The sequence below is a fragment of the Erpetoichthys calabaricus genome, chromosome 5, assembly GCF_900747795.2.
Source record: "Erpetoichthys calabaricus chromosome 5, fErpCal1.3, whole genome shotgun sequence".
Classification (NCBI taxonomy): domain Eukaryota; kingdom Metazoa; phylum Chordata; class Cladistia; order Polypteriformes; family Polypteridae; genus Erpetoichthys; species Erpetoichthys calabaricus.
The window spans coordinates 133,731,655-133,744,169 of NC_041398.2; the positions used below are offsets into that span (position 1 = coordinate 133,731,655).

The 12,515-nt window shown below is 38.8% G+C and overlaps 1 protein-coding gene across 7 annotated transcripts in view; it reads left to right on the forward strand.

The window, feature by feature from the left end:
- LOC114651939 (calcium uptake protein 3, mitochondrial-like) overlaps window positions 1–12,515 on the forward strand; it is a 174,207-nt gene that overhangs the window by 66,723 nt on the left and 94,969 nt on the right. For all 7 annotated transcript variants that reach the window (XM_051928644.1, XM_051928647.1, XM_051928645.1 and 4 more), the window contains exon 2: window positions 11,526–11,673. In XM_051928644.1, the coding sequence (XP_051784604.1) occupies window positions 11,526–11,673 (148 nt within the window). The remainder of the gene's footprint in view (window positions 1–11,525; window positions 11,674–12,515) is intronic.

Below are 12,515 nucleotides of genomic sequence, written 5' to 3' on the forward strand. Positions count from 1 at the left end.
AGAAAGAGCTCAACTAACAGAAATACAAGAACGAGCCCGTATGGATAAAAACAATGAACGAAGGTGCCCACAACGCGCTTCTGAAACGGTATGGATACGACCTGTAAAGTAAACCTCAGGTAAAGCATGCACGCCAGGTTGTACAGTATATATGCACAGATGCCAGAGGCAACAGGCAAGCCGTACACACTACAGGGCTCGCAAAATTTCAAAATCCCTGGTAGCCCTTCGGGCAGGCACTCTTCAGTTTTTGGTAGCCCAAAATAAATTTAAGTAGCCTGAATAAAAAAGATTATTTTTAATGTATAATATTGTAAAGGAAACAAAACATCAATCAAAAAATTGTTAAAACACAAATTACAACAACTGTATAAAAATTACAATCATCAACTCAAATGTTTGGTTCTAATTGAACAGAAATTTCTATGAACTTGTAAGAACTGTGTAGAACATGAATCAGTCTGTGTCAGATTCTGAATCTGAAATTTCCACTGAAGTCACGGATGAGAAAATGCCACTCGACGTTGAGGGCATAGCATCTCCTTCATCAGCTTTCTCTTCCTGTGCATCGGTCTCCATTTCACTGCTCTTTGTTCTTATCGGGGTTTTATGATCCAGGTGTCTTGAACCTTTTCCAGAAAACATCCAGAAACGAATTGACTTGTCAGGGCAAAAAGATTCAACTGTTTCCCCATTAATGGAGAGTTGCATGCAGTCATTCAGTGTTTCAGGGTGTAGAGAGGTACGATGTGTTGTCTTCACTCGATTCATGCAAGAAAATCCTCTCTCACAGATGGCTGTTGATGGACTAAGTATCAGCATTAATTTCACCAGCAACAAGATATGAGAGAGGTGTTCTGGATTCTCAGAGAGGAGATCTCTGTACAAGCAATCAACTACCTTGCTACCCCGGTGTTCTGCAAGCCACATTTTTAGATCCATCCATCCTCATCTAGCAAACTGGCAAAATGTGTGACAAGATAATCCGCCTCTTCATCCCCATAATTTGCCAGCTCTTCTCTTGGGTAGGGAAGAGTGGAAGGGTCAAAAACCTTGAAACGAGAGAGGCTTTTCACGCAGATTTTTAAATCTGTTGTCCATGTACTTGACTGTGTTGTCAATAATCTTCTGAATCTCTGCACCAAAGGTGTCTTTGTCTGTACCCTCACTTCTTCTAGCAGGTCGCTGACTTTTTGTGAGCTGAGTTCCACAGTAGCAAATGCTACCATCCTCATTCGCTGTGAACTTTGTGTCCAAGGTTTTCTGGTATTCTCCTGGTTTTGTTTTTAGGCTGAGTAAGCGTGATGTGGTGCTCTCAACTAACTGATTTGTTCGTGTGATGTTTAGGTTATCATGCTGAAAATCAGTACAGCACTTGGATAAGATGGTACTGTAGTCCAACATGAAATGCAGGAAGCGAACAAATTTCTCAGTCTTCATCTCCTGCACCACCCCCTTAGCTTTGGCTGCATCCCCGGACTTGACATCACTTCCTCCTGCCATGTTCTCCATATGAACAACAGTGGGAGTGTAATTTTTTTCCACAGCCTTCAGACATCTCAGCCGGCTTGGAAGCCACCGTGTGCTCTTCACGCCACTGAAATGTGCCAGTTTCTCATTTAGCAGTTCACTTATTTCTGTCAGTTCTCTTTGCTTCTTTGGGGAATAGTCGTACATCTTAAAGATGGTTTTCAGTGTATCTTCAAATTTCACCAGGTACTCACAGCCTTTCATGCTATCCAGCACGGCTAGCTCTAATTTGTGTGCCACACAGTGGATTGTTATGATGTGGGGTATCCTCTGTTTCAGTCTCCCAGCTACTCCTGTTTTCTCACCCATCATCACTGCAGCACCATCAAAATTTGCACACACTACTTTCTTTTTCCATGTGTCTTCTCTGATACCCATGGTGTTCACTGCTTCATCAATAGCCTCTAAAATACCTGCAGCATTTGCACTCTTGACTGGCTGACATTTGATCATGTATGTGGATATGTCACCATTATCTCTCACATACCTGACATGAACCAACTCCTGTTCTATTATATCAGTGTCTGTACTGCCATCTGCAAGAATGGATAAGAACCTGCTGTCTTGAATTTCCTTTTCGATCTGGTCTCTTGAAATTTGTGCTATTGCTCCAGTAAACTCTCTGCAAGCATGGTCATTGAGGTAAGTGGAACCAAGATCTAGGCCATTTGCTTTTTGAAGTTTGCAAAGACTGCTAAATTTTGCCAATGGCAGTTCACTCTTTGCAACATAGTACGCTGTTCTAAACAGCTTTTTCAGGACTTCTTGTTGTGCTTGGTTTATTTTTAGTGTGTTTTTTGCAATTGGTGTTTGTTCTGGGAAAGATGCTGCAGACTGAGCACCAATGCATTTCTTGTGATGCAGAGATTTCTCATGGGTTTTGATAGGCTCTTTCCTAAAATTACTGGTCCCAGTAACAAAGGCGCTTATCGAGTCAGAAATCGAGGGAAACTCACGACACACCCGGCAGAACATTATGTTATTTAGCTTGTCATATTCCAGCCACAGAAATTCTTTTGTCCATGAAACCAAAAAGCTGCGCTTTCTTTTTGCCTCATAGTCTGATTTGTCATAACTTTTCCACTTTGTGGTAGGCTTTTCTTTGGCTGTCCCTTCTTCACCCTGACCTGTCTTATTTGGCTCAGCAGAACTAAAATACCTACGTAAATCCATCTGTTTTTACACACGCACACACATAACGATCAGCGATTGTTTAAATTCTCTGCGCAATCAACCTCTATCACATGTTTAAGCTTGCTGCGGGAGATTTCACTTGTCATGTTTGAATAGTAAGCCAATGAGTGATAAGACGATGTCAGAGGAATTGGTGCGCAATTAATCCGTCACTGACCAATCAGTACTGCCGCTCTCTATACACAGTTCGCGCGATCGCAAAGTGAAAGTAAAAAAACAAGTGCAAATTCAAACGCGATTTCAATATTTCACATATTGACAGTGGCTCATCGCTGCCCGTAAATGACATAATTACCCAGCTACATTTGCGAAAGAATGCAAAAGCATTGACATATATTTTTCCTTCCTATGATAGGCCGATGGGCAGGGCTGAGATAGATTTTGGTAGCCCGATTGGAAGACACAATAGCCCCGGGACGTTGGGCTAGCGATTTTGCGAGCCCTGCACTACCACCGCTGCCCAAACGCGACCGCCCACACCACCACATATACCACCTTCGTTTAGTAATGTGCCCCTCCAGGCCTGGGTCCGCCGCCATCGTCACTTCAGCACGCGAATCCACCGCCGTCAGCAAACGATGTCTAGCTAACGACACAGCCATAGAAAAACAAACACGAGACCGCATGGATAAAAACAATACACGGAGGCTCCTACAATGCGCTTCAGAAACACCAGAGGCAAAGACGTCACTGCTCCACAATGAAAGACCTCAACTAATGGACTGACACAGCAGAGGTAAAGGAGTCACGGCTCCAAATGGAAAGAGCTCAACGATTAGTAATACAACACCGAGCCCATACTTCCCAGAGTCAGGACGTGGCGCACAAACAACACAACGTGTAAACTACACTTGCTCTAATCCACTGTGCCAGCAGTCAGTGTGGCATATGTGAATCACATAACGGTAATTGTAATGTAGCCGTCCATGCCCAGATACACCGCCATGGTCACTTCAGCACGCGAATCCGCCGCCTTCAGCAAACGACTTCTGGCTGACGACACAGCCATAGAAAAACAAAAAACGAAGGCGCCTACAACGCGCTTCTGAAACACCAGAACCAGACGAGTCACAGCTCCAAAAAGAAACCGCTTTAGTACAAATATGTTTATTTAATTAAATGAACATTTCCCGGGACGCACCCACCCTCCATGATATTTCATCCCTCCAAATATCGGAGGGAACAGAAAGTGATTGCCATTCTTGGATTTGCGATTCTTTCGAGAATCGCGGGATTACTGGTCCTTTAGATAACAATCTTTCATTAAACCAAAGATTGTGTTGCATTTTTATGCTCTTCATAGCCCTGTGGTTAAAAATAGTTACGTCCATTATCATTTTTATCTTTGTTCGTCACCTTGTGTGGTGGACTTTTAGTTCCTTCATTAGTCTGCATCTTGCTTCTTCATAATTCTACACCTGTTGTTTTGCATTAGTCTTCTAGAGTAAAAGACACTGCTTTCCGCTTTAATGTATGTTTCACTGTTTTAAGCTATGTACATTAGTCATCTATACTAATAAAAGGCAAAGCCCTCACTGACTCACTCACTCACTCACTGACTGACTCACTCACTCACTCACTCATCACTAATTCTCCAACTTCCCGTGTAGGTAGAAGGCTGAAATTTGGCAGGCTCATTCCTTACAGCTTACTTACAAAAGTTAGGCAGGTTTCATTTTGAAATTCTACGCGTAATGGTCATAACTGGAACCTGTTTTTTGTCCATATACTCTAATGGAGGAGGCGGAGTCACGTATCGCGTCATCGCGTATTACGCCTCCTACGTAATCACGTGAACTGAAAACAAGGAAGAGATTTACAGCACGAGTCAAACGTGGGAACGAAGGTAAATGACGTTAATTGTTGAGTGTCTTTTAATACTGTGTAATTGTTGAGTGTCTTTTAATACTGTGTAAGCATACATATTAACACATGTGCAATTAAACGTGTGCATTTACGGGGTGATTTCTCAGGCTTAAAAGCTCGCCTTTTATTAAAAAGGTAAATGCAAACTGTTTTCATTCTGAAGGGCACAAACCACGTTAGATTTCAGCCGTTAAACGCGCAAAAATGTCGGTACACCAGATAAATAAGCGCAACATATTATCAGTTGTATTGTATGCTTACAATACATATAGAAATGTGTTAATCGTTAACTAATATTATGGGATGGTGTTTTTCGACTCGCGCCTTGATTTAAACGATTGCATGTCTTGGTGGGTTTGCGTAGCTTATTGTCAATATCTTTACACCTCTTTTTAAGACTTAATTTAAAAAGGTTTTCTTTTCTTCTTAATTAAAATTTAAAAGCAATACTTCACCGCTGTGAAGCCCCTCTACCGCTGACGTCCGAGGTTCGATTACCGTAAGCGAATGCAGTGAGTTCATACGCCTGATGAGCCAAGAATAAGGGGGAAAGACGTGTCGTGTACTCTTTGCATTATTTGACAGTAAACTATTTTCAACCATTCTATGATCTGCTTCTCACAACTGAAGGCACCGTGGCTGATGTTACCTGACTTGCTGGCCAACCATAAGCGTTACCTGGTAGGTAACCACCCACTCACTTCACTCCCTTACGGGAATCGAACCTCGGACATCAGCGCTAGAGGCGAAGCCCCTAAAATTGCGCCACGGCGTGTGGTTCGTTTATTTGACAGCATGTAGATCGGGGTAATTACATTCACGGCATTCGTAGTCTGATTCACAATCTGATTGTATGGATGGTTACCTACCAGGTAACGCGTATGGTTAGCCAGCAAGTCAGCTCGAAGTGATCACTCGAGTGAAGGCAGCTTCACAAAAAAACAGATCCTTAACAAACTGTTATTGGTATATTTTCCCTCAATTTTAAAAGGTTTTCTTTTCTTCTTAATAAAAATTTAAAAGCAGTACTTTGCCGGTGCAAAGCGTGGGGATTTGAGCGACCGACGCATACAGACATATTCATGAGTGCAGGTACTTCGGAAAGAAAGCACCGTGTACAGTGATCCCTCGCTATATCGCGCTTAGCCTTTCGCGGCTTCACTCTATCGCGGATTTTATATGTAAGCATATTTAAATATATATCGCGGATTTTTTGCTGGTTCGCGGATTTCTGAGGACAATGGGTCTTTTAATTTCTGGTACATGCTTCCTCAGTTGGTTTACCCAGTTGATTTCATACAAGGGACGCTATTGGCAGATGGCTGAGAAGCTACCCAACTTACTTTTCTCTGTCTCTCTTGCGCTGACTTTCTCTGATCCTGACGTAGGGGGTGTGAGCAGGGGGGGCTGTTCGCACACCTAGACGATACGGACGCTCGTCTAAAAATGCTGAAAGATTATCTTCACGTTGCTACCTTCTGTGTGCAGCTGCTTCGTGAAGCGACATGCTGCACGGTGCTTCACATACTTAAAAGCTCAAAGGGCACGTATTGATTTTTCACTGTTTTGTTTTTCTCTGTCTCTCTCTCTCTCTCTCTCTCTCTCACCCTGCTCCTGACGGAGGGGGTGTGAGCTGCCGCCTTCAACAGCTTTGTACCGGCGGTGCTTCACATACTTAAAAGCCAAACAGCCCTATTGATTTGTTTGCTTTCCTCTCTGTTTCTGACAGCCTGTGCTCCTGAGGCGCACTCCTTTGAAGAGGAAGATATGTTTGCATTCTTTTAATTTTGAGACAGAACTGTCATCTCTGTCTTGTCATGGAGCACAGTTTAAACTTCTGAAAAAGAGACAAATGTTTGTTTGCAGTGTTTGAATAACGTTCCTGTCTCTCTACAACCTCCTGTGTTTCTGTGCAAATCTGTGACCCAAGCATGACAATATAAAAATAACCATATAAACATATGGTTTCTACTTCGCGGATTTTCTTATTTCGCGGGTGGCTCTGGAACGTAACCCCCGCGATGGAGGAGGGATTACTGTAAACCTAAAGTTTAAATTAAGTTCATAGACCTACAAAAGGTTGCCATTGATTTCAGGCAAGATTGCTTTTCTCCTGTACAACTTAACAAATTGTTATTGGGATATTTTCCCTTAATTTAAAAAGGTTTTCTTTTCTTCTTAATAAAAATTTAAAAGCAGTACTTCGCCAGTGCGAAGCGCGTGGATTTGAGCGACTGACGCATACAGACATATTCATGAATGCAAGTACTTCGGAAAGAAAGCACCGTGTAAACCTAAAGTTTAAATTAAGTTCATAGACCTACAAAAGGTTGCCATTGATTTGAGGCAAGATTGCTTTTCTCCTGTACAACTATACGTTGCATTCTTAACAGTAAGATTGCACGGCTTGGTCATATTACAACCGAAGTGCTGAACTGACAATGTGGTATACAAACAGAACTAAAACAATCGTAATAAACGAACAAAAAAAAAAAAGCAAAGAACCCTTGGATTTAATAAAAAGGCTCCTTCCTTGGTGAAGCAAGGAAAAAGGAAGACCTTATATGGCGTTCGTTTATAAAACAGCGGAAAAGCTGTGTTAAGGCTGCTTCACAAAAAAACAGATCCTTAACAAATTGTTATTGGGATATTTTCCCTCAATTTAAAAAGCTTTTCTTCTTAATAAAAATTTAAAAGCAGTATATATATATATATAGATGTGTATATATATGTAAGCTTATAAGTACTGCCTTACTTCTCTTTAAGAAAGGAAGATGTAATGATACTTGATTTAAACGATTCCATGTCTTGGTGGGTTTGCGTAGCTTATTGTCAATATCTTTACACCTGTTTTTAAGACTTATTGACTGAAACGGGCTTTCACGAAAAAAGTTAGGGCTTTGCTACAGGATACACCCTCCACAAGTTGAGGAAGTAAAAATAAAAGTATATATTTTTGTTTTATTTAAACCTTTTAAGTTCGTATGCATAGCCCCATTTGGCTGTTTTAGTTTTTTTTTTCTTTCTTCAGTAATATTTAATCTCCTTAAAGAAAAAGAACATATGCATTTTACTTATTTTGTATCTCTTTAGTAATATTTTAGTGTAAAAGGATAACCAGTATTTAAACCTTTTATGTTATTTTATAAATTTATTTTACACAATGTTGAAAAATTAATAAGAAAGCTACATATTTTGGCAGCTGCTGCTTTAATTTTCAATGAAATGAAAAAAGCTCTCCAAGAGAAAACGTCAATGAAGAAGAAACAGTTGACACTATCTAAAAAGGAGAAACCCTCATTTATAAAGGTTTGCTGCAGATGACTTAACTGAAAATAAATTAATAGTTCCTATGTGTATAATACATATTTATCTATTTTACTTATGCCTTTATTCCAGCAACTTGCAACATCTGAGGTACAATTTGTTACATTACTTTTGTTTTTTGCAGCACAGACAGGTGAAGTGACTTCCTCAGGGTCACACTGTGGTGTCAGTACCAGGATTTAAACTGACAAGCTCCGGGTTTGCTGAAATATTACTGAAGAAAGAAAAAAAAACGAAAACGGGCAAATAGGGCTATGCATACAGATGTCCATCCATCCATTATCCAACCCGCTATATCCTAAATACAGGAGCCAATCCCTGCCAACACAGGGCACAAGGCAGGAAACAAACCCCGGGCAAGGTGCCAGCCCACCGCAGGGCGCACACACCCACACACATCCACACACCAGGGACAATTTAGAATCGCCAATGCACCTAACCTGCATGTCTTTGGACTGTGGGAGGAAACCGGAGTACCCGGAGGAAACCCAGACAGACACGGGGAGAACATTCAAACTGGCACCTTTCACTGCGCCACCATGCCGCCCGCATACAAACTTAAAAGGTTTAAATAAAACAGAAATATATACCTTTATTTTTACTTCCTTAACTTGTGGAGGGTTTATTCTGTAGCAAAGCCCTAAGTTTTTTCATGAAAGCCCCTTTCAGTCAATAAGCCTTAAAAACAGATGTAAAGCTAAACTTACAGCACCACTATTCAATTACACTTGCCTAACGCCTCTCCTAAGGGGACATACTGTGGGATCTAGGCATCAGTCAAAGCACCAATCACAGGCCCGATTAGAAAGCGGGAAGCTGTGATTTGTCGTCTCCCTCCCATGTAACAATCACAGCCCGTGTTACAACGCACTATGTATGTATGTATATATGTATATATGAAGAGGATGGATGGATGGATGTATATGTGTGTGTTTATGTATATGTGTATATGTATGTGTATATATATATTGATGTGTATGTATATACTATATATATAATATATATATATATATGTATATGTAGATATGTGTATATATGTATATATATATGTTTACATAACCTCTTTAACACACTACTTCTCCGCTGCGAAGCGCGGGTATTTTGCTATATATATATATATGTGAATATGTATGTATGTATATATGTATGTCTATATTTTATATATATATATATATATATATATATATATATATATATATATATATATATTTATATATATTTATATATATATATATATATTTATATATATTTATATATATATATATATATTTATATATATTTATATATATATATATATTTATATATATTTATATTTATATATATATATATATATTTATATATATTTATATATATATATATATATTTATATATATTTATATATATATATATATTTATATATATTTATATATATATATATATATATATATTTATATATATTTATATATATATATATATATATTTATATATATTTATATATATATATATATATATTTATATATATATATATATATATTTATATATATTTATATATATATATATATATATATATGTACATATGTATATATATGTACATATGTATATATATATATATATGTAGATGTGTAAATTTGTATATGTATATATATGTATATGTGGATGTGTATATGTATGTATATATATGTATATGTAGATATGTGTATATGTAGATATGTATATACAGTGCATCCTGGAAGTATTAACAGCGCATCACTTTTTCCACATTTTGTTATGTTACAGCCTTATTCCAAAATGGATTAAATTCATTTTTTTCCTCAGAATTCTGCACACAACACCCCATAATGACAACGTGAAAAAAGTTTACTTGAGGTTTTTACAAATTTATTAAAAATAAAAAAATTGAGAAAGCACATGTACATAAGTATTCACAGCCTTTGCCATGAAGCTCAAAATTGAGCTCAGGTGCATCCTGTTTCCCCTGATCATCCTTGAGATGTTTCTGCAGCTTAACTGGAGTCCACCTGTGGTAAATTCAGTTGATTGGACATGATTTGGAAAGGCACACACATGTCTATATAAGGTCCCACAGTTGACAGTTCATGTCAGAGCACAAACTAAGCATGAAGTCAAAGGAATTGTATGTAGACCTCCGAGACAGGATTGTCTTGAGGCACAAATCTGGGGAAGGTTACAGAAAAATTTCTGCTGCTTTGAAGGTATAAATGAGCACAGTGGCATCCATCATCCGTAAGTGGAAGAAGTTCGAAACCACCAGGACTCTTCCTAGAGCTGGCCGGCCATCTAAACTGAGCGACCGGGGGAGAAGGGCCTTAATCAGGGAGGTGACCAAGAACCCGATGGTCACTTTGTCAGAGCTCCAGAGGTCCTCTGTGGAGAGAGGAGAACCTTCCAGAAGGACAACCATCTCTGCAGCAATCCACCAATCAGGCCTGTATGGTAGATTGGCCAGACGGAAGCCACTCCTTAGTGAAAGGCACATGGCAGCCCACCTGGAGTTTGCCAAAAGGCACCTGAAGGACTCTCAGACCATGAGAAAGAAAATTCTCTGATCTGATGAGACAAAAATTGAACTCTCTGGTGTGAATGCCAGGCGTCACATTTGGAGGAAACCAGGCACCGCTCATCACCAGGTCATTACCATCCCTATAGTGAAGCATGGTGGTGGCAGCATCATGCTGTGGGGATGTTTTTCAGCGGCAGGGACTGGGAGACTAGTCCGGATAAAGGGAAAGATGACTGCAGCAATGTACAGAGACATCCTGGATGAGAACGGTTCATCTTTCAGTAGGACAACGACCCTAAGCACACAGCCAAAATATCAAAGGAGTGGCTTCAGGACAACGCTGTGAATGTCCTTGAGTGGTCCAGCCAGAGCCCAGACTTGAATCCGATTGAACATCTCTGGAGAGATCTTAAAATGGCTGTGCACCGACGATTCCCATCCAACCTGATGGAGCTTGAGAGGTGCTGCAAAGAGGAATGGGCGAAACTGGCCAAGGATAGGTTTGCCAAGCTTGTGGCATCATATTCAAAAAGACTTGAGGCTGTAATTGCTGCCAAAGGTGCATCGACAAAGTATTGAGCAAAGGCTGTGAATACTTATGTACATGTGATTTCTCGTTTTTTTTATTTTTAATAAATTTGCAAAAACCTCAAGTAAACTTTTTTCACATTGTCATTATGGGGTGTTGTGTGTAGAATTCTGAGGAAAAAAATGAATTTAATCCATTTTGGAATAAGGCTGTAACATAACAAAATGTGGAAAAGTGATGCGCTGTGAATACTTTCCGGATGCACTGTATATGTATATATATGTTTACATAACCTCTTTAACACACTGGTATTTTGCTAGTTAGTAATAAGACACAGTGAAGACTAAAACTGATGGCAAGGTGCTGAACATTTGTTTTATTTTTTTCATCAAAAGCCATGTGAGGATTTGAAAATGTGTTATTGCTGTGGTATTGTGAAGCATCAACAAGTGTTTGGTCTTCTGATATCACTGTGTTTATTCTTATTATGTTTCACATATTGGCCTACTGCATCTTACTTTTCCAGGTGCAGTATGTGCAGAAACTCATCTAAAAGTTTTCTCTTTGGTGTCCTTTTAGTTTAGGAGCCTCGATTTGGAAGATTCAGATGTGTACATTTCAGCTAATGAACAAAGATTCAGGATGTTTTCTTCTGTTGAGTATGAAGGACAACTTTACATGACACCTCAGAACTTCATTGAATCAGTAACAATGGATGAGCCCAAAAGTAATGTGAAATATTTTTCTTTTCATTCCTGTCTATTTAGAGTTTTAATTTTTGAGTGTTTGTGTCTTGTTCCATTATTAAGTGTAATAGGAAATCACTAGAGAAGTCTTTTTTTCCCCAATGGGGATAATAAGGAAAGTAAAAAACAGAGTATTTAAAAATAGGGTGTATCATTTATGAAGAGGGATGTAATAATTAATTTTTGACAAAATATACATTATTTACATTATAATATTCTCTTCATATATTTATGTTTATACATATTTGTAGTGTATCTTCTTTTAGATAAATACACAAATACAGTATATCATTAATCAAAATGTCCATTGTCAGTGTATCACTTAAAGTTTTCAGTATAAGATGAAGATGTTTGTGTTGTGATTATATGGCTCTACAAATCTCTGGCTTTAATTGAAAAACTAGGCCTCAAGGCTTATATGAGGCTTAGAAACAAAATCGGCATTGTTCAAATGAGAAGCAGGCTTTGTAGCCTGCACAAACCAAAATAGACCAGGCTGAGAATTGAGAAGTAGAGGGGAACTGTAATAACTAATGGACCCAATGGCAAAAGCAAATGTCCTTTATGATAAAAGATGTCTATTATCAGAACTGTCAAAAGAAAAGAAAAATCAAAAAAGAGAATTGAAATGGTTTACATAATGTACAAGAGTCAACAGAGAAAATTCACAAAGGGAATCCTGTGAGCCAAGAGTCAAAAACCATAAATGAGAGCCAAGCAATTTAAAGCCAGAAGATCAAAAACAAAAAACCAATAATACAAAGGGTGATTATTATAATATACTTTCCACTGTGTTTCCCAATAAAAATCTGATTCCCATCAA